The sequence below is a fragment of the Stegodyphus dumicola genome, chromosome 4, assembly GCF_044657685.1.
Source record: "Stegodyphus dumicola isolate Sdum_Otavi_A_Nest chromosome 4, ASM4465768v1".
In the NCBI taxonomy this organism is placed as follows: domain Eukaryota; kingdom Metazoa; phylum Arthropoda; class Arachnida; order Araneae; family Eresidae; genus Stegodyphus; species Stegodyphus dumicola.
The window spans coordinates 87,759,449-87,783,463 of NC_140771.1; the positions used below are offsets into that span (position 1 = coordinate 87,759,449).

Consider the following 24,015-nt stretch of genomic DNA (forward strand, 5'->3'; position numbering starts at 1 on the left):
TTTCTTTTTTTTTTTTTTTTTTTTTTTTTTTTACCCTTGAGAAAATTTATATTTTTAACTGAAAACTTTTTAGTTAAATTTTAAATTTTATTCAAAAATATTTATCAAATCTTATACAAAATATAATAACAACATAAGGGGAAAATTTCAAATTTATATTTATTTTCGATCTGAATTCCAAACGTTGGTACCCATAATTTTCTGTTGGTTACACTTTGTAATTCAAACTTACTGACAGCTAGGTATTCAATTTTCAGACTGACATTTATTTGAAATAATTTTCGTGTTGAATTAAGCATTAAATAACTTATTTTTAACTCAAATAAAAATACAAAATTTGTGAAAACTTTGTAAGTGGTACAAAACTTGACTAAATAATGACAACCTATTATCTTCCTTTCATTTATTAATTTTTTCTCTGTCACATACAGAAAAAATACATTGTATACAAATAATTATGAACTTTTTCATTTCTTCCTTCAATTTGAAAATGATGGCATTTCAATTCTCACAAAGCTTGTAACCTTAGATAGAAATTATTGGAAACTATATTCATTTCAGATTCTAATGTCCAATGGTCAATTAATTTTTTTTTTTTTTTTTTGTGTGTGTGTGTGTGTGTGAATTTTTATCTGCGAAAAACATTTTTGATTTATAATTCTATTCTTAACAAAGCGATCATGCTTCTTGCAAAAATTCGTAACTGAGGGTACTTATCTTTTGATAAGTACAAATACCAGTTAATCAAATCTATATCATCAAAAACTTTTTAATAACATTTATATTACACTATAAATTAATTAGCTTCATTTCCAGATTTTCTGGTGCATTATTCTCGTTCGTTTTTAATAGTAATAAAAATAATGTAAAACTGGATTCTGAGTGATTAAAATCTTTAAATTCTTTTCATAATAATGTTGTGTGTATTCATCAGATTTTTCATTTTTCCCCTTCATTTTTCATAATAATGCTGTGCTAAGTATATTCTTCAGATTTTTCATTTCAAAGAATAAACAGGACTAAAGGTATACAATATATATTTATATATATACACACAAAATGTTTTGATTTCAGTTGTATTTCCCATAATTGCAATAAAACTTAGAACATTTTAATAAGCACATATGTGTCAGTGATGAGTTCATTCTTTCTTTGCAGCTTTTGATTCAGAATACTTATATGGCCGTCTAAGAAACAAGAAATGCTAAATTTTTTATCCATGCATCATTATGTAGGTTGTTAATGGTTTCACTTTTTGTATGATGAAAATTTTGAATTTATTTATTAAATCAAAAAGCCATTTTAAGCTCCTCAACAAAACATTCTCTCCCTCATTTATAATAAATCGTTCTTTTGTACTCACTTTCAATTTCTTTAAGCAATGGAACCAATTCTGGATGATTCAGACATCGTTCATGAATAGAGTACACAAACTTTTCCCACAAGTGCTTCTTTTTAAACAATGGAATGCATAGTGCATACATTATTCTGAAATTTCTTTTCTTTCATTATGTTTCTTAATTTTACCACTACTTCAGTTTTAATCAATCATAGAAGCTGCACTATTTCTTTAAAACCCAACACATCTATCCCAGCTTTATACATATCTATCACAGATGTTGTTTCAGAAAATCTATACTTTGCTCCAGTTTTCCCTTTCATATGAATAATTTCAAATAATTCCTCAATTACTTCAAATTCATCAGTAACATATCTTATGAAACTGGTAAGTTGTGATTTGTGATGCCAATACCCTCACCTAGTACTTTTGAGAATGTTGCGAAATTTATCTCAATATATATATTTTTAATTGGCATCATAAATAACTTGTGATTTTGATTCTGCGACCATATCGGCTGAAAAGCTAATTAATATTTTAAATAATTGTTTTGTCAGGACAAAGAAGTTTACCAGAATTAGTCAAACAATCCTTAAGGAATTCATCACCAGTACATGGTTCAGACCATTTTGTAATGATTTGTGCGGAAGAAAAACTTACGTGAACTTACTACGTTACTTATTTGTTTAGTAAAAAAAAAGAAATTATTACTGTCAGCCAGATTTCAATAACTGTTACTTTTCTTCTCTCAGTTTGCCTTTCTAAATTTCAAATTTTTCTTTATAATTCATTTTGTAATGACAATACAGCTGTATTCAAAGCAGATATTCCCTTACTACAAATAAAGCACACAATTTTATTGAGAATACCACCACTAATTTACCCATTTGTCTTTTAAAACAAATCCTTCAACCATTTTTCTTTTATTCTTCAATAAAAATATGGTTACAGTTTAATCTGTTACTTAAAACGACAGTTATAAACTTTTATCTACATATTGAATTTAAGAGGCTGAATTTTCTTATAAAAACAAAATTCAAAAGTTATGCACAATTCTAAACACAGGTATTGATAGAATGTAGATCTAACTACACAGCTTTTATAAGTTATACATTAGTTTGCTTCCATCTATATAGCAATGTGAACTTCACAGTTACATCCCACTAACCAACTAAGTATACATCAAAAAGATCAATTCAATAGAAAAACAGTTGGAAACACCAGAATACAATACATTCATCAACTATTAATTGGTGTACTCAATTCACTCATAGTACTGACATGGAGATTTCTCCCACCTCTCCAACATTCCTTTTCCAAATAACACCACCGTAGATGAATCAGTGATATGACTGACATGAAAGAGACAATTATTAGTCATTTGAGGTGTACCAAATTCATAATAAAAATGAAAGAAAATCCTGACATTGATTAGATATCATCAGGTTGGTGATTTTAATACTATTTGCTTGTTATGTTCAGCACTTAATTTCTAAAATTAGAGGTGCTGGACCTCTACGTAAGAAGAAAATAATTTAAAATTTTAAAAAATTCAATAATTAAACCAAAATTAAAAGAAATGTAAAGAGATAATTGAAATTTAATAAATTATGAAATTAATTATAAATAATTAAATTGTAGGGATTTATATTTATTTTAACTAACAAGTTAAAGTTTAATTTTAAACTTTTCTATAAGCCTTCATTTCCCTAATTGCCAGTGCCAGAATATTTAAATTTTGTAGCGCATGTGTGGAGGAATGCAAATACTTTGAAGAAAGTATTTAAAAGGCTAGTTTCAGTGGGAAAGAGAAGAGAGTTAGGCTAGCCTCCACCTCTGCTGTAGATACGTTTGCTTATTGCTGGTTCATGTGGCTTAATTGCATTTACTTGCTGCCTCTAGTTTTGAAGGGGATTTAAGTAACAGGATCTCGCTGAGCCCTGTAGTTTAGTTCTATCATTTGTTAATATCTTCAAATTTTTAATTTCGTTATCTGATTTTCAGTTACCAAAATAAAGAGAGAAGAGCAAGACTTTTTGACAGCGATCTCCCATTGATATAATTTTAGCCGCCAAATGGAAATTTTCCCTGAATATTATCCATTAACAATGTGAGAATAAACATGACTCCTCTGTACTAATCACAGTAGTGGTCCTCTGAATTTGGTCACATCATTCAAAAAGTCTACTATAGGTCCCCAGTAGGAATTCATTAGCGTGACATGTGCATCACCAGGGTATCACTTTCAGTATTTTCAGAATGAAAAATTTACTCGCTCTCATAAATCATGGCACTTTCTGGAGAATAAGTTGACATGTGAGCGGGGGCTTTTCTTAAGTCAATCTCTGTCCAAAGTTTGTGTCCGAGGAAAAAACCAGGCTTGCATTCAGAAGTTAGAATGGAATTTTAAGGCATAATTGTTATTAAAATTAAATTTGTCTTTTGAAATTGGGGTTCACTTACAGAAAGGAAGTGTCGGAGCCCTTTCATTTAGAGCTCCGATGCGCTCTGGTTAAAACTATGACTTATCTCAATAACTGAGAAGTACCAAAGCCAGTCTCCGATTGGCTCCAGTGCAGTTTAAGCTCTGGTTATGTTTACTTATAAAGTTATTGAGAAGACTTTCTCTGGAGACCACTATAAACCAACACATCAGGCAAATGGTGTGGCATAGTTTTACTGAAGAGGACTTGGTATGAAGAAAACTGCAATCTTCTCTAAGAAACCGTACACACATAATGGTGGTGGCTCTCTTAGAATGGTGAAATTCAGTGCTGATGTTTATTTATGTACTTTGAAACAGTGATAATTTTTAGAAGTGGTCATCTTAGAGAGATGGCTGTTTAAGATAGGGTTTCTTGTATTTGAAATAAGAAGACTAATGATATAATTTGAAAGCTGATGAGTAACATAATTGTTAATATTCTTTAATAAATTTACAGTAAGTACAATATGTAACAGCAGCTGGTGCAGCCTATTATTATAGCTAATTCATAATTATTTAAGCTAGAAAATTATTCATTATTAAAAAATAGTTAAAAATATTACGCTACTTTTATTGATAAAAAAGTACTTATTTACCATTGTTTAAAATCAGCTAAAGATATTCAACTGATTTTTTTTTTTTTTTAACATACTCTTAGAAAATCTGTGAACACAAAATAATTATTTCATTTAATACAATAATTTAAGAAATTTCAAAATTTTTTATAGTTTCATTTAAAATTAAAATATAATAATTTAATACACAAAACTAATGTATTCCGGCAAAGTATGAAACACCAGCATTCTATAGAATGCCTAGGCATTGTATATAATGCCCGATGATTTTAGGCAAAGTATGAAATAAGAGAATTATTACATAATTTACCTAGGCATTATATATAATACCTAGGCATTCTATAGAATGACAAATGCTCTCTAAGCAAAGTATGGAACAAAAAAAGGTTATGAGAAGACTATTTATTTTATTTATTAGTCAAATGCCAGTTACATTGGCTGTTAGGCTATTAAACTCCTTGCTTGCCAATAGCGCTGAAATTTAAAAGAAAAATTAATCAGTGCTTCACACTCGTCCACATGTTCCACCGTCATTGGTCGTCCACTATTACATAAAACACACAATGGCATATCAGGTAGTTCAATGCAAAATAAATGAGACGACTATTATTTAAAAGACGTTCATTCCTCCAAAATACAAATGTTATTTTGAAAAATTAATGAATGAGTGTCATTAAAAAACTGTTCTTTGAAATACGTAAAAAAAAAGGATAGTGTATATTTTCTGTCTGGCTGAGCCTGGAACTGGTAAGATCTACCTGACAACGGAAGTTAAATTCAAAACAATCATAAGTTTCATATCAGTGCTCCTTTTAACTCCTTTACGTTTTTTCTCGCAGGGCTCACAAAGGTGGTTGTTACAGTTCAATACCATTACGTGTAATATTTTTGTAATTGGTTCAAAGTTCTTTCGACATTCTGTCACATCAATCCTGTGCAGTACTCAAATGAGTTTTCGTGAAATACGGAAAATAACTTAGCATCTGTGATGTAATACTGTATAGTAGTAATGCTTTCTTTAACAAGGTAAATGAATGCACTTTTGTTTTCTACAAACATCTTATCCTAGCGATTCAGCAGCTAGTAGTTCCGTGGTTCCTTCTTAGTAGACATTTTGGCTTTTTTACATCATTTACTAACTTCTGATAAGTAGTTTCGGTTCTTCAAAATGAATCAAAAATGAATTTCATAATTTGCTGGTTTGTCGTTTGGCATTCTAGAGAATGCTAAAAAATGTGTGAAATATGAAGCGTTTTTCATACATTGCCAGCTAGTTTCAGGCATTATATGGAATGCCGATTTCATACTTTGCTGGTAACATATATGCTATACAATGCACTATCCGGAACCAACAAATTTCAGATAATTTATGTATGAATTATTATAATTTTTACACTTTTAATGAGTCAAATATTTATCAACTTAAACTGATATTCTAAAATTACATCAAAACACTGAAATTTTTGCATAACAAAAAATTGCTTAATAAAATAGCCTGAAATTTTTGCTGTCAAAAATAGTCTGAAATTAAAAAAAATACACAGATATCATTAAGAACTCAATAATTACTATAATATTCAAGACTTAAATTGTAATTAGTGTATGGAATTTTATAAATGCTGATGGTGAGAAGAATGAATGGAGCATAAGAATCAATCAGAACAAAATAATTCATATTTACATTATTTCACAAAATACATTTTTAATATAGTTTAAAATACATACAAAACACTAATTATTCGAAAATAATTTTCAATAATACAACATGAGCTGGAAAAAACTACTCTGAACCAATTTATAGCATTTTAAATTTATGATTAATTTATATTTCCAGAAAAATGTATGCAAAGATATTCGAAACCACTCTGATATAAATAAAACAGTCAAATTTCAATCTAGTTCTTCAAATAGTTTTATGTGCTGAAGCTTCAAAACCTAAAAGCAAATTTAAAAAATATACTTTCAATTTTAGGTTTTTTCTAAAAAATATTTTATTTATAAATTTATAAATATTTAAAATATTTTTTTTATTTTATTCATTAAGTAATTTTATTACATTTAATAAAGTGACTGTTTAATAATTTCACTTAAATTAAAATTCAAAATGAAATAAATGAATAACTTTTTAAAAATTATTATACATTAAATGATTTTACAAGTAATTATAGAGTTAAGAAGGAATAAAAACTAGCTGAACAATTTCATACAATTATTAAGTGTATATTTCTAAAATTGCAAAATAATAACATGAACTATTATTAGTAGCAAGAAAAGAGTTAAAGGAAAAGGGAACAAAGAATGCCAATCCCTGTACTTCAAACACTTAAATTTAATATTATTAAAAAAAAATCTTATAAGATGAGCATCCATAACATTTCCAACATTAGCCCTTTGCAGAAGTGAAAGGAAGTTTCACCTGTGTAACTATATGAATATGCAAAACTTGAAAACTGCATGCATTGGCCAAATGTTAATTGTAGTGCTATAGCACTGTAGCTCTTATTTAAATATTAAACTGTATACTATTTTTTGATCAAATTTTTTACTGACTTAAGTACACATAAAATACAGATCAATAGCTTTAAACCAACTGTAATGCTGAATCTCTTAAGCATTAATTCGCTGATGATTTTAAATACACTTTTGAGGAACAGAATTATCAGCATAAGCTAAGTTAGAATTTTTAAATTATGATGAAAATTCATCATTAAAATTTACTTATTGATAAGAAAAATTCAGTTACTTATTCATAATTTCAAATGAAAATGAATTCCATCCTAAGTAGCCTCTTTAAGTTTCCAAAACTTTCATTAGCACTTATATTTATTATATCTTCCATCTCTTTTGCCCTGCCATACTGTGCCTAATATGTCATCAGATTATACTGGAAATTAACTCATTTTTATTTAGAAGAAAACCATTTCTTTGATGTAGGAATATCACTTGCTTAAAGTATTCTCCAGTAAATTTTATCTCCTAGCATGCCAAAATCTGAATCTTAATCTTTTTATATCACCAGCTCTCTGCATTGAAACCTAAACTATTATGGTTTTCAAGTTCAAAATTTTGCTTTATATTAAAAATCATGTAATAATAACAACACATACATGAAAATTGATTCTAAATTCAGGTTAACTGACCATTCATAAATCAATATCAAGTTATTCTTAATTTAGAAACAGAAATTTTTGCATAGAAAACAAAAGAAAGAAATTAATAAGGATTTAACATTTATGGTTTATACAATACCTCATTTCCTACACTAGTCCATCCAGGCAGTAAATAACGAGCAAACAATTCCAGACACTTTGATTGTTTAGGAATATATGGTTTTAATATTTCTGTAATAAGATTGAAATGTCAGTTGAAATAGCATTAAAATGATGATAAGTGAGAAAACAGTTTTACAATTACAAAAACCACACATCCTGTACAGGTATAATAAGCATAAAAATACAGTCAAAAGTTGTTAATTCGGACACCCATAATCCGGACCTCAAAGCTACAAACTTTCTGCGCATGCGTCGCGTTAACGCATGCACGTAAGACCTTTACCGCTGCGAATTTGCGTGTGCGTGTGCGCAAAATACGTTTACGAATGCGCATTTAATGTATAACGGATGGGATAAGCTAAGCTAAAATTATCTAATTATCTATTTCAGTTAATGTTGCAGATTGCGTTGTTCCTTAATCTTCGAATTGAATCCGGATTATTATTTTTTGCAGACTGTTAGAGCAATTTTATAAAAGTAATTCGATTATGTCAAATAGAATTCCCGATATATATATTTACTAATATGTAAAGGATATACAAAGCGAAAGTATCTTTCGGAGTCCATTAAACAAAAAGTGGAATTGCTGCAAAAAATGGATAAAGGCATATTTTTTGTTTATCTAAACTTTGTTTATCTTTAACGCCACGGCAGCGTGCAATGAATTGGAAGTTGATTTGTCAGCACTATCCTTATCTTAAGGGCAGATGTTTTTATTTTATTTGGCTTATAATTGCTTACTCAATGTAGTATTTCATTTTGATGTACTCCATCTTTGATATGATTTAAATCAAATGCCTCGTCATTATAATTCGCTTCCGATAGCGAAGAAAGTGACATAGGTTATTGAAAACGAAAAAATTTCGATTGACAAATTAGTCCGTATTCTCGACACAGCAATTATAGAACTTGAACAGTGGAACTTTGTAACTGAACAAGAAATTATGTCTGTTTATAGAATTAAAGAGAATGTATTATCACATAAAAAACGAAGCAACTGAAACAACTTACATTGAAAGAAATGTTTAATAAAGTAAACAAATAAATATTAAGCTTTTTTTTTTTTTTTTTTTTTTGTAAATTTTGATACCCTTTAGATCATAATTGTTCTTTATTTCGTAAATTACGGTTTCATATTTTTAATTTTATAATTTCTGCATTCCATTTTACAAGATTTAAACTGATGATCTATAATCCGGAAAAATCGATAATCCGGAATCGCCGAAGTCCCGACGAGTCCGGATTAACGACTTTTGACTGTATATCCATTTGGCTACAATATATATGTTATGGTAAAAGTAATAAATCTGGTGATTATATTAAATTACCGGTGATTATACATAATCACCACTAAATTTGGTAAATATGACATATTTATAAAATTTACCGGTTACTTTATAAAATCCTCAACTCATAATGGGGAATGTGATAAAAGTCCCTAACTTTACGAAAATTCTATTTCATATCTATCAAATTTACCGGTTAGTTTATAAAATCCCCAATTCATAATGGGGAATGTGATAAAAGTTCCTAACTTTACGAAAATTCGTTAAGTTTGTGCAACTGCTTGGAAACTTGCCCTTTTTCGGAGCAACTTGCTCTGAAACACGTGATTTCAGTAGTTCCAATTTCGTTGCATGTAGACATTTTTTCGCTACCCTCTCGTAAAAAAATAAAACATTGAATAATGGCTGGTATACTAGAGTGTTTTAATTCCAAATTACTTAATATTATGGATACTAAGAAAACAAACAGTGGTTGTCTGACGAAAGAAAGGTATGATGATTTGTTAAAAAAAGTGAATAATAGTAAAAACAAAAGTAGTGGGAAAATTCAGAAGATTATCAGAGACTAAAAAGACATGATGTAATGAAAGTAGGCAATGTTGAAGCACTTGTCCTTTCCGTAAGTGAAGACAGCTCCAATGTTAGATTTTACGTGTACTTTGAGGAAATTTTTACTATAATTCATGAGGTACACTTATCAATAGGCAATAGTGGTAGAAACAGGATGTTAAAAGAACTTCAAAAAAAGTACAAAAACATTACTACCGAAGAAGTCATGATTTACTTAAATTTATGTGAAAGTAGCAAGACTTGTTGGGAAAAAAAAAAAAAAAAAAAAAAACCAAGGTACCTAAGAGGGATTTGTTGTTAGGCCAATGGTCTTTCAAGAGATGAACTCAAGATGCCAGGTGGACCTAATTGACAGGCAGTCACAACCAGATAATGACTTTAAGTTTATATTTGTGCATCAAGACCACTTGACGAAGTTCGTACAATTGCGTGCCCTAAAAAGCAAACATGCAGAAGAAGTTGCATGTCATCTAATTGATATTTTTACTATATTTGGAGCCCCTAGTGTACTGAAAAAACACAACGGTCATGAGTTTAGTAACAAAATTGTAGAAAAAACCTGTACAATGTGGCCGGATATGAAAATTGTGCACGGTAAACCTAGGCACAGCCAGACTCAAGGTTTGGTTAAAGGTGTAAACCAGGATATTGAAAATATGCTAAGTTCTTGGTTGGAAAGCAATCACACCAATAAATGGCCCAAAGGGTTATGTTTTGTGCAACTTATGAAAAATAGAGCATTTCATGAAGGCATCAAGTATTCTCCTTATGAAGCAATGTTTGGGATGTCTGTTTGGGATGTTTGATCCAGACAGATATTTTATGCAGGTAAGAGCAAGTAAGAAAACATAGAATGAGTGCTAAAGACGGTTTAGAATTGCAAGCAAAGAAAATGTTGAAGGTTTCAAATCTTAAATTTCCTGCTGGTAAAGTTGGTGACACAGTGAAATTACGAATACCAGACTTTGAAAGAGGAAGAAGTGATCCCCGAAATTTATTAGTGGTGATATTAGAAGTTGAAACTGAAGAGTTTTATCAGTTAGGAATGACACAAAGAAGACTTTCACAGTTGTATACCAGAAATCAATTCACAATTTGTGAAGAAAAATTTATTTTGCTTGGCGATCGATGTTCCAGATCTAGCAATATCACTTCGAGAATGCGTTAGTAAGACATCTTTATCTGGAGGTCAGGGATATCAGCGATGTGTTTGTAAGGGACAATGCGAGTCTGATAAGTGAAAATGTAAAAAATCTGGAAAACTTTGTAATTCTAAATGTCATAATAGTCTAATATACTTAAATAAGTAAACTTAAAATATTTAGTAATTCGTAGTAATATCATTTAACGTTATTTGAGAAAAAAAAAAAAAATTTTCCCTCTAAAATATGGGCTTAGTTTCTTTTTTTATATGTAACTACAGTTTTTTTTTTTTTTTTTTATGTGCAACTGTTTTGTACAAGCTTATGTAAATTGCATTTTTTTCATTTCACAACACCTGTCAGACCCTTATTCAAATTTCATTCAGGCTAAATAAATGTATGTGACCTAAAATAACCACTTATTGACATTTTAAATGTAAAATATACAATATTGTAATTTGTGGTCTCTTACATCACATTGTCCAACCAAAAACTATCTTTCTGAGTAGTAACTACAAAAAAAAAAAAAAAAAAAAAAAAAAAAAAAAAAAAAAAAAACACCACCTGCACTTTATTCTATTGGCCCAATAAGTCATGATATTTCTCACATTTACCATTACGAGTTGGATATTTCCCATATTTAGTGGTGATTATGATGGTAAGTGCAAATGTAAAAAATCTGGCAAGCTTTGTAATTCTAAAACAGTCTAATATGTCTAAAGAAGTAAACTTACATGTAAATGCAAATAAATAATTTTTCCCCCATAGAATATGGGTTTGGTTTGTTTCCACAGAATAATCTGAATTTATTACCTTCCCCATTACGAGTTGGGGAATTTATTATTTGATAAATATGAAATAATTTATCATATTTACCAAATTCAGTGGTGATTATGTTTAATCATTGGTAATTTTATATAATCACCAATTTATCATTTTTACTGTAACATATACATTATTCGCCTGCACATTAATTTGCCTGCTTCATTAAATTTGTGCACTTTTTAGATAAGAACTAAAACAGAACCACTATTTAAAACATATTTGGAAGCACTGTAAACAGTTATAATCAACAGGAGCTCAAAATCATAATTTACTGAATAGAAAGCAAAATAGCCCCAACTCTATCAGGCAAATTTGAATATTAAATTTGTATGCAACTGACAGAGAACAAAATTTTCCAAAGCATAATAGAAGACTATGTGAATGCATTTTTATGAGAAAGATATTAGATATTATGAAATTAGTAATTTTAAGCAAATTATTTTAGACTACAGAAAAATAATCATCAAATAGCATGTTAAGGATTAAAAGTGATTTCAAATGTAAAATACAAGAAATCTTCGTATGAAAAACGATTCTCTAAAAAATAAACTACTCCCTTTTGGGATATTTCATCGATGAATGGGGAGAAGAAAAGTCATAAACATAAAAATTTTATTTCTTTAAATTTCCTTTAAATATATATATAATATAATCAATTAATCAATACTGTTTAGGAAATAAATTATTATTAACTAACTTTGCAGCAATTGCGCAAGTAATAATAACTTGTATTCGCACTAAATGGATTTAAGTTCATACAACATTATATATATATATATATATAATTTATTTACTAAAGAAATATTTAATACTTTTTGGAAAATAAAAATTACTAACTTACCCATTAAGGGAGGCTTATGGGAATGAATGCTACTAGGGACACTCACAATGACTTTGTTTGACTTTAAGGCAGGAAAAGAATATGCATTGCAGCTTCTTTCATCAAAAGCTACCCTTCCTAACAGTATATTTTCATATGGCTTTTTGTGATGTGAATTAATGGGATGTATAAAATGTCCTTTTTGTGTTACCTAAAAAATTATCAAACAAAACCTAACAAATTTAAAGATTAAAAATACTCATAATTTTTAATGAAAGATGATACCAGTAATGCAGAATCTTACTTTAGACCAGTGCCAAATAGCAGAGGATGCCACTTTCCACTGTACAAATAACTCATCTTTAACAAAATTAATTTGCTTCTCATTATTTGTAACCCAAACTATGATAAGACACCCAGGATTTAAAAATTCTTCGATAGGTAAATCTCGCAGTGACTCACAGGTTAACATAGGGTACCTAAAATGAATTATGTATTAATATTAATAAAATGTGAATTTCATCAAAGTATAAACATATAAATTTTTCTTAAAGATTTATGGAATAGCAGATCTAAAATAAAATACATTCAGGAATTCAAGTGCAAAATACAGGGTGTTTCATAAATTTGAACAAATTTTGAAAAATTATATTAAGTGAGCAAATTGTTTAAGAATGTGGCTTTCACTTAAAAATTTATTATATAAGTGGACTTATTTTAGGCACAAGCTAAAATTTCCCCAATAGATACCACTATATGACAATACTACTGGGAAAATATGCAAATTCAAATCCATTAAAAGATAGAGTGAAGCTAAGATATAAAAAGCAAAAATGAGACTTTATGTTCTACTATTTCTTTATTATTTATTAATATTGTAGCATGGTTTCAAATGATGTGTAAGCTTAACTTTTCTCACTCTATTTATGCAACAGAACATCAAAAGTCCATACAACCTGCAGCCTAAAGTTATGCAAATTTTAGGTCATGAATGAAAAATCCCTAGATTTAAAAAAAGAAAAATAAATACAAATTTTTAAAAAATCACATTAAAACCATTAATTTCAATGTAACACTTTTTCACAGAGAAATATTTATTAAATATACAGAGGAGCCTTAGATAATGAATGCCTTAGTTCTCAAACAACTTGTTCATGAACAAATTATCTGAATAAAAGAAGCACCTAGAAGATGAATGGTATCTCGATTTATGAACACTCAAGTTGACAACAATGAAGATTTCAAAAGCAGTTTTGTAATCTTAACTTTTCTCACTCTATTTATACAATAGAACATCAAAAGTCCATACAACCTGCAGCCTCAAGTTATGCAAATTTTAGGTCATGAATGAAAAATCATTAGATTTAAAAGGAAAAATAAATACAAATTTTTACTATGCCACATATTAACATTCAGAGACTTCTTGAAGCATTATTTTAATATCAGGATATATAAATTCTTATTAATTAATAACAGCTTACAGGACCATGAAGCTGGCTTAGAGGGAATTATGGCTAAACTAGGTTGCAGGCAGAGACTTTCAGCACTTCACGCTTAGGACTGCTTCTGTTATCTGTAATACTGTGTCTTTAGGCAAAATCATGAGCTAGGAAGTTTCATTAAAGATGAGCAGAAGTTACTAGAGGACCGTGACAATGAGCTCAACAAGAAAGAACTATAATTTTAGAAGCAACAACAACAGATGCTACTGAGGAAGAAATATCTTTAGAAAGAAAGATGCAGGGAGGTAGGGGGAAGATCTTAATTCATTTGTCTATGAAACTTGGGGGAAAAGTTTTCGTGCAATAATATCACTCTGATATAGCAACAGCAATCAGAGCATAAACACTTTAAGGAAAACTACAGCATAAACATTTTAGAGAAAACTACAGCATAAACATTTTCAGTGACAATGCTATGTCTCATTTTAAATACCTTTAGAAATGCAGGTAACAACAAGTTGTACTGGACAAATTTTAAGTGAAATGTAGGCCAAGGAAGAAAAGACAAAAGGAGATGCCTAATAAGGCAGTTACCTGATGTTTCATAGAAAGAAATTTTTGTATGCAAACAATAATAGCATTTTCATAATTTTCTGCTTTCTGATCACTCTCCTTACAAGTACAGCAAAATTAAGTTTTCATCTGTTTTATCTGTTTAACATTATGTTAACCTTTTTTATTTTATTTTATTTTTAAAAAATAATTACAGATTTTCATTAGCTCTGGGTTATGAACTTGAGCACAAAATATTATTGTAAAATTTAAATAAGCACATATCACCTGCGATCCAGAAATGAACTAACACATTTTACATTAATTTTTTATGGGGAAAATTGTTTCAGTTTACAAATATTTCATTTGATGAATGGCCTTCAGGAATGAATTAAATTCATGAACCAAGGTTTCACAGTATTAGCATTCTACATAATAAATAAATAAATAAAAAGAATACAAAAAAATAATTTTTACAGTTTTCAAATATCTGCTAGCAGCTGTTTGCTTTAAAATTTTACTTAAATTTTAAAGCAAATAGCTGCTAGTTAAAAATTTAATATTTTAGGATATTCTAGCTTGACCCACTCCTTACCACAAAATCATTATTTCCTGATTAATTATGCCCACCAGTGGCTGAGTGGTTAAGTTGCCAAACAATGGTAGTTCAGTCCGGAGTTTGAATCCCGTTCCCCCCCCCTATGTGTAACATGCATATGAGTTAGTTTCCCTTAGAAATCCTCCACGAAGGTATCCCTCTGCTTAGGCAGATAACCCTTGAGTGCTTTGCTATAAATAAAATAAATTATTCCTGTTAAATTACACAGTTTTGTTATTCTGAATTTTTATTTTTTGTAAATTACTTGAAAATCAAGGGTTTGTTTAAAATTTACCACTGTAGAACAAAAAATGATATTTTTATTTTACTTCTAGTCATAACACTTAAAATTCCCCCCTCTTTGTTCTTAAACATTAATGAGACAGCAGTTATTGTCAAGCATAAATTTTTGCACAAAATGCAGTCTGAAATAATAAAGGCAAACCTTATGAAAATTTAAGATGTATCTAGAATATGGTAGTTTCCATTAATACTGAATGAGGAAACCCATCACTAGTAATGTAATAAATCACCAAAGCCATCCACATATCACAACTGATGTTTGACAGGCTATGCAGATTTCAGGAACTGGTAATTTTTTTTCCCTGTAAGATGATATTAATAATGTTCATCTATTGATGAAAATGTGAACTAAAATGTATTCTTATGCTCTCTTCTAGAAAAAATACTCTGTCTCATTGATGGGTCTTCAGGTACAAACCACATTCTGATATGCTAATTTGTTATAATATATTTTAGTACTTAATTTCTGTGCCTAAATTTCTAAATCGTTGCCGGTCATTCTACACTGTATCCTTTTAAAAGCCCTTTAATTTTATAACCATTTGGTTGTACATACATACTTCCAATGGTCTCCCACTCCATGCGGTCATATTTAGTGAGAATTTATACTTTTTTTAAAAAATAACCACATAAAAAGTTTAACTCTTTAATTATTCATAAAAATTGATCTAAATACTTAATCATAAAAACTGATCTAAATATTTAATTTTAAAGGATACTATATTTAACAATTTTTCAGTGACAGGACACCCAACTAATTGTTCTCCTTCATCAATTCAAAACAAATTAGGATAATGTGGAGCTTTATATTTAATTTCATTCTGTAATATTTTTTAATTTACTAGTATGTAACATACCTAATTTGCAGTTTTGTTATATATAGTATGCCAAAAGAATTTTCTTGTAAGTAATTCATAAGCTTTTGAATGTTAATATACATTATTAATATTCTTACGCAGTTTTATTTCCTTAGAATTCTATATCTAACAATCAGCATAAAATTCATTAAATTAGAACTCTTTATTTATTCTTAATTTATAAAAATAATTCTAAGAGTTGGCTATATACTGATGTCTGCTTCTATTTTCTACAACAGGAATTCTACAAGATTTTCTGAATAAGATTGTTTTGAAAAAAATTATTGTTAATCAACACTTTTCATGATACTCAATCTATTAACATTACAAATTATTAATTTAATAAAACTATTTAAAACATTATTAATTTAATTATTATCAATAATTCACATTATTAATTTAATTATTATCAATAATTCACATTATTAATTTAACATTTATAATTTAATCTAATAAATTAATAAACATTATTAATTTAATTATTATCAATAATTCACATTATTAATTTAACATTTATAATTTAATCTAATAAATTAATAAACATTATTAATTTAATCTATTAACATTACAAAGCATATTCTAAAATATTTCATTTTTAGTCATGCAGCATTTTATTTTGCTATTTGTGTATGATCTCTGGACAATGTTCTCAAATTTTAAATATCTTAATAAATTTTTGTCATACAGAAAACAAACACTTAATGTTTTATTTTTTAGAATGAGTATACATTTTTAGTAAATGTAACTATACGGGACCACAAGATGTATAAAAAGTTAGAATTTTGTAATTTTTACAAAACTTAGATTTTAAATTTAAAAATTACATAATCTAAATATTTTCCTTATTTAAAACATTTTTTTTAATTGGAGTCTATGACCAACAGTTGTAAAAACAAAGATTTTTATGTACAGTATATTATTGCAACTTATCTCACTTGTCTGACAGTAACATCAGAAGAATTCCTTAAATTTTGGCAGCTTAGAGATAATACTGTATCTTTAAATGGCTCTGCCAATTTTGAAGGAGAATACACCCTCCAGGAGATGGCCCCGAGGGTTTATGGTTTACCACCCCTTCTCCTATCATCAAATCACTCGAGAGGACTCACCATGCATTTTAAATGCACTCATACTGCAAAGACACTATACACTTACAAACATCTAAGCCTTCTCCAGGATTCAAATGCAGGGAGATCAATACGGCAGCCCCCATGACTAACCAACATACTGACCAGGGTGGGAACATAGTCAATGCACATATACATAAAATAAAGTACTAAGTATAAATAACAAAATTAAAATAATTTTAGACAATAATATTCTTTTTTTTCCTTTAGAATAAACATATACTTTAAAAAAACTGCATGAAAAACTAAATAGAAACAAGTTTAAAAAAACTTGAGTTAATATTATTACTCATAAAAATACAAGGTAATTTTATGATGAGATTGTCATATTGTATCTTTGCATTTATATATAGATAACATCTATAAGAATTCAATACAGATGATTTATATAAGTATTTAAAATAAGACTTCTATGAAAAGTTTAAAATGGCAGTTATTTTAAATTTCTATGAATAACTTTGAAGGAAGAACATTATTAGAGACAGTAATTTAAAAATAAACACATATCAGAGTGAAAATGTTTTCAAATCACATTTATGAATATTAAATTATTTATCTTAAACTATGAATCTTAACTTACAGCTACAAGTTAAAAAAAAAAAAAAAAAAAAAAAAACTAAATTATTCAATCAAAGAAGAGCATAAGGCAATAAAGCAACATATCAATTGTAAAATAGAAGATTTTAAATAAAATTAATCAAAAGGAAATCAATAATTTATTACATTATATTAAAAAAACAAAAATTACCCTTTCTTTCTTTTAACAGATTTATTTTCCCAAGGTGGGTCTAGCACAACAAGGTCATACTGTGTTCCTAAATAAAAATTTGAAAAGACAAAAAATAAATAAATAAAATAAAGAAGTCTACATACACTATAATTATTGTTGCTAGAAGTACATAAATATGTAGTCATAAAAAATAACTTATTAATATCATAATGTGAAGCATTTTTTTCCTCATTTAAAAATAAATATTACAACTAATTGCAAGTACTATTCCTCAATAATCTTTATTGGTTCATTCCTAAATTTTTGGTAATAAATGAGCATGAATAATTGTTTATCTTCAGTTCTATAGTTTGAAGTTAAGTTAACCTTGTAAATGTCTTTACTAATAAATTTAAATAATATGCATAACTTCTAGAAATACCCAACATCAAAGAATTATATTCACTTTAGAAAGAGGACAGTTTATCACTATTTACAAAATTTTGTCCGAATAAACAATTAAAACACAACTTCAAATCTTTAAAACAGCCATTTTCATTTTATTTTTAACAATAACAATGGTAAAGCAAAAAATGGTAACCATGGTAATGCTTTGCGAGTGTGCAGATAGTCTCACAGAGGATGTACTAGCGCACATCACAGCACAAATAAAAAAATTTTAAACAATGGCACAAAAGTTCAATCTATTAGACATGCAATAAAGACTCAAAATAGTTGGTCTGAAAGGAGGGGGGAAAACAAATGTGAACCTAAAAAAGTCATATTCGCAAGAACAAAGAAAAAAAAACTGAAAGAATTCATTGCTACTTTGGTACTTCACTAAATATAAATTTAAATATCACATAAAGTAGAAGAGAGATTTCTAATTCTAGATATTTAGGGCTTAGAAAAAGTAAGTGATATCATTTACAAGAAAGTGAAACACAACAGTTGTCATTTTGTACCTTTCTGTACAATCATCTGAACTAAAATGAGAGTAAGGAAACAAGTAACATGTCTTCAGTGTTTATTTCACATGTGCAAATGATATGTGAACTTAATGATGTAGCAATAAGCATGCATGATTTAAAATTTAACTTTCCTTATCTATAATTAATAAAAATAAAAGAAACATTCAGTAAATGAGATGATAAAGGTAATGAATTATATGAAAATGATTTATTAAAAGCCTACTTTATTTATGCATACACACACACACAGAGACACACTACCCCCCCCAAATGTAAAATACTTTAATGTTTGTTTAAAATCATTCTTACTGCATTTGAAAAATAAAATTAAGACTAAAGTAAATAAACGACTAACTTAAAAAAACAGAAAAATGTACAAGATGTTGTTTCACAAGTACATTAGATATTAGTATGAAATTGGTAGACAAGTTAAATAAAAAAAATATAAATTAAAGATTTTAAAAATAAAAACAAAGCTATACTCTCACAAAAGAAGAACATCTTGAACAACAAAAATTTTAATCCATTATTATTATGAGAGATAATGTGCATCACCTTAAAACTATCCATGAAATAACATTATTTTTTGCAATTTCTTTATAATTTAACTATATTTGTTCTTTTTATTTACATGTAACTTATTTCTTTAACTTTATACTGTAATCTTTTAATGCCTTACAATAATCTGAAATTTTTTAAATAAGCGCAGACTAGAGCTTAAATTGTTCCGCAGATGGGCTCAGTTTCTTGGTTTTTGAGATAAATTATAATTTCAGACGGAGCACACAGGAGCCTTAAAAGAAAAAGCCTCCGGCACTTCTTTTGTGTAAGTGAACTACAATTTTAGGAGATAAATTATGTTTCAATAGTAAACATGCCTTAAAAATCAATTCTAACTTCTGAATGTAGGCCTGTCTTTCTCTCGCTTCAGGCCTCGCACAGAGGTTGAGACTTTTAAGGAAAGAAAAGCCCTGCAATCATTGTCAAAGGCTTACTCTGCAGGATGTGCAATGAATATATGAGAGCGGGCAGATTTTGTGTTCCCCAAAGTACTAAACATGATACCCTGGTCATGCAAGTTCCAGGATAGTGACTTAATACTGCAGAGCTCCTGTACACTTTCTGAATGATGTAACCAAACGGGGGTGAGGGGGACCTCTGCTGTCACTTGTACAGAGAAGTCTTATGTTGTTACCAAATCATATTCAGGGAAAATTTCTGCTTGATGGCTAGAATAAATTGACAGGACATCATGGTCAGATTCAACTCTTCCCTCTTCATTTTCAAAGCTAACTATTCCATCAAAATTTCCCTCCATATTCTCATACTGTTCCTAAAATTCTCATGATTCTTAGTGAAGCTTTAATCATTTTATCTTTTCTCCTTGATGTGCTGCAAAACAAGAGTGGTAAATGTCATCTCTTGGAATACAGTCAAAAGTCGTTAATCCGGACTCGTTGGGACTTCAGCGATTCCGGATTATCGATTTTTCCGGATTATAGATCATCAGTTTAAATTTGGTAAGATGGCATGCAGAAATTCTAAAATAAAAAATATGAAACCGTAATTTATGAAATAAAGAACAATTATGATCTAAAGGGTATCAAACTTAACAAAAAAAGAAGCTTAATATTTAGTTGTTTATTTATTAAACATTTCTTTCAATGTAAGTTGTTTAAGTTGCTTCGTTTTATGTGATAATACTTTCTCTTTAATTCTATAAACAGACATAATTTCTTGTTCAGTTACAAAGTTCCGCTGTTCAAGTCCCGTAATTGCTGTGCCGAGAATACCAACTAACTTGTCAATCGAAATTTTTTCGTTTTCACTAACCTCTCTGTCACCTTCTTCATGTCTTTATCCATTTTTTGCAGCAATTCCACTTTTTGTTTGATGGACATCGAAACATACTTTCGTTTTGTAGATCCTTTGGGAGCTCCAGCATCGGAAATTCTATTTGACAAAGTTCAAATTTACTTTTATAAAATTGTTCTTACAGTCTGCAAAAAATAATAAGCGCATCCAATTCGAAGATTAAAGAACAACACAATCATCAACATTAACTGAAATTGATAATTAGATAATTTTAGCTTATACATTAAACACGCACACGAAAACGTATTCTGCGCTTGTGCACACGCATATGTGCAGTCGTAAAGGTCTTACGCGCAGGTGTAAATGCCTTTGCGCATGTGTCAATGTGGCGCATGTGCAGAAAGTTTTTAGCTTTGAGGTCGGGATTATAGATCATTCCGGATTATGGGTGTCCGAATTAACGACTTTTGACTGTAGTATATTATACGTACAATCAGTGCTTAAACTCAGATGGAGATCAGCTGAGCTGCTTTTTAGCTTCTAAGTGGAATTGTAATTCCAACCAAAGCCCCAAATAGGACAAGGTCCAATATTTTTTTTTCTATTTAACTATTTAAAATTAATTTAATAATTTATTTATATATTTACATTTGTCTTAATTTAAATTATCTTAATTTTTTAGCTATTTTATTTTATTTTATTTTATTTTATTTTTTTGTTCCTCGCTGTCTTCCTTAGGGCTCCGGCACTTCTAATTTTAGAAATTAAGCCCTGACGCAGACGATAAGTGGCTGAAAAGATATTAATGGTTAGATTAGAAAATAAGAATTTATTTATTTATTAGCTCATTATTATTGCTAGGCTGCTTATTTTAGCCTAGCAGACTATTTTTTATTAGCCAATTGCAAAAAGTTTAGCACAGAGGCACTGTGCTTTGCCATAATGAAATCAAATTAAAAAAATAAAACATATATAAAATTGCTAACAAATGTAAAAAATAGCATAAATTTTAAGCAGAAGAAGTTTAGCATAAATTTTAAGCAGAAGAAGTTTAGCATAAATTTAAGAAGCAGAAGAAGTTTAGCATTAATTTTAAGCAGAAGGAAAAATGCAGCTGAACCAAAAAACATTATTGTGCTATAATTTTCTTTGATTTATAAAGTGGCATTAAATCAATAAGAATGTATTCAACATCTATAGTTAGCATTTGGAAATGAAGTTTCATCTTCTGCTACTATATTCAGATGATTTACAAAATTTCACAGAGTTCACAACTCTCTTCAGGATGATGAGTGCACAGAAAGGCCATTGTCAGCAATAATTCTCAGATAATATGTCTGCCATATGGAAAATATTAATCGATGGTAATCACTGCACCAACCAATGATACAGAAGGAACTTAACACTGGATCTGCTTCCATACATAAAACTATTCATGAAGAATTGCATATGAAAAAAATAGTTTGCCATTGGGTTCCCCGTAATTTAACCGAGCACCAAAAAGAGAAGCATGTCAGAATCAATAAAGAAACCCTTAAATTACTTAAAGTCGGTGGCCACTAAATTAGTTCTAAAATTGTAACTGGTGATGAAATATACATACCATTTTTTTTTTTTTTTTAATTCCAACACAGCAAGAAAGTAAGTTATGGGTCTTGGAAGGTGATCCACACCGACAATTTGAAAAGACAACGCGCCATGAAAAAAGTAACGTTTGCCATTTTCTTCATAAGTACAGGTTGGTTAAAGCCATCAAGCTGGAAGGACAGAAGATAATCACAGCTAACTGGTATACCACTAAGTGTCTTTCAATATTCTTCAAGAAGTTAAGTGTTAGAGGACACAATCTTCACCATGACAATGCATCTTCTCATTCAGCAAGACTGACAGTAGAGTTTTTTGAACAAAAACACAAAGTGACAGGGCATCGACCCTATTCACCTGATATAACTATGTGTGACTCTTGGTTATTTTTTAATCTAAAAAAGAACTTATGTGGACATTGTTTTCATTCTGAAGATGAGATTGATGAGGCTATAGATGCATTTTTTCATTAATTTCAAGAAATGAATGACTTGAGTATTTAATCCTTGGAAAATTCGCTATACAGAAGTGCATTGATGCATTGATGCTGCTACTCTGAAAATTTTGTATGCTTAACTTAAAAAAAAACCTATGTGTATCTCAAAGATTTCAGAGTGGCCCTCGTTTAAAATTTTGTTGGCCTACAAGTGTCTTAGGAGTAAAGTTAGTAAACACTGGTAGTTCCAACCTGGGTTCAATTTCAAGCGAATGGGCTGGATGCATGGGCATTTTCTTGGTTTTCCCTATTTGTTATGTGTAAACGAGCCAGTTTCCAAGGCACTGTGCTTTGCCATAATGAAATCAAATTAAAAAAATAAAACATATATAAAATTGCTAACAAATGTACAAAATATCAGCAAATCTGAGCCAGCATACTTAGGTTCAAGCTATTCTATTAAGATCAAGATTGAAGGAACATATGTGACATTAGAACTTATTTCTTCAAAAGTCACTTGTTACAGAAAAAAATATGTAAATTAATTAAAATGAGAATATTAAGGTTATTAAAAGCAGTAATAAAAGTGAAGAAAGTAGTAAATTAAGATTAGGGTAAGAAGCCATACAAATAATAAAACATACACTGTCTGTCCAAAATGTTCCAGATTTTCTTCATGGCATGTAATCATAAATAAGATAAAACTAGGAATGCAATTTCCAGGTGCAGGGATTGGTTGTAAAAGAGGATTTAGCAGGTCTCTCCAGAACGATGGAAGGAGAAAGTTTTCTTCTTGCTGCATGACAATGCACCTGCTCACATGGCAGGAATTGTGGTGCAGTTTTTAGAGGGGGGGGGAATTGTGCCATTTCTTAACCATCTGCCATATTCACCCAATTTGGTACCAATTGACCTTTTTTTTATTCCTGAAAATCAAAGTTCGGTGTAACCAAGATTCAAGTCAAAATGACATGCAAGTTGAATAACATTACAAACTCTGACTTTTCTAAAGTTTCATATGGTTGTGTGAACATTCTGTGTGTTGTTCTCAAGTAGGGGAGGGTTATGTATAACACATAAAACATTAAAACTTTCAATCTTCATCTTAAGTTTTCTCTACTTCAAATTAATCAAATCTTGGAACATTTTGGATAGATAGTGTAAAACAGAGCTGGCTGACTAAAGCCAATAAAAATATGGAAACTGTTTCATGAGCAGATTTCTCACACACTTGGGAAAAGGATTTCTAGATATAATCTATAATTGGAGCAGGAATATTTAAACTAGTATTCCAAATTCCTCAAATC

The 24,015-nt window shown here is 29.2% G+C and overlaps 1 protein-coding gene across 1 annotated transcript in view; it reads right to left on the bottom strand.

The window, feature by feature from the left end:
• Mettl4 (Methyltransferase like 4) overlaps positions 1–24,015 on the bottom strand; it is a 47,942-nt gene continuing 23,927 nt past the window's right edge. Inside the window, exons 5-9 of the mRNA XM_035364535.2 lie at positions 17,942–18,008; positions 12,619–12,793; positions 12,336–12,525; positions 7,649–7,740; positions 1–6,334 (exon numbers count right to left, since the gene is read on the bottom strand). Of these exons, the coding sequence (XP_035220426.1) occupies positions 6,290–6,334; positions 7,649–7,740; positions 12,336–12,525; positions 12,619–12,793; positions 17,942–18,008 (569 nt within the window). The 3' untranslated portion in view covers positions 1–6,289. The remainder of the gene's footprint in view (positions 6,335–7,648; positions 7,741–12,335; positions 12,526–12,618; positions 12,794–17,941; positions 18,009–24,015) is intronic.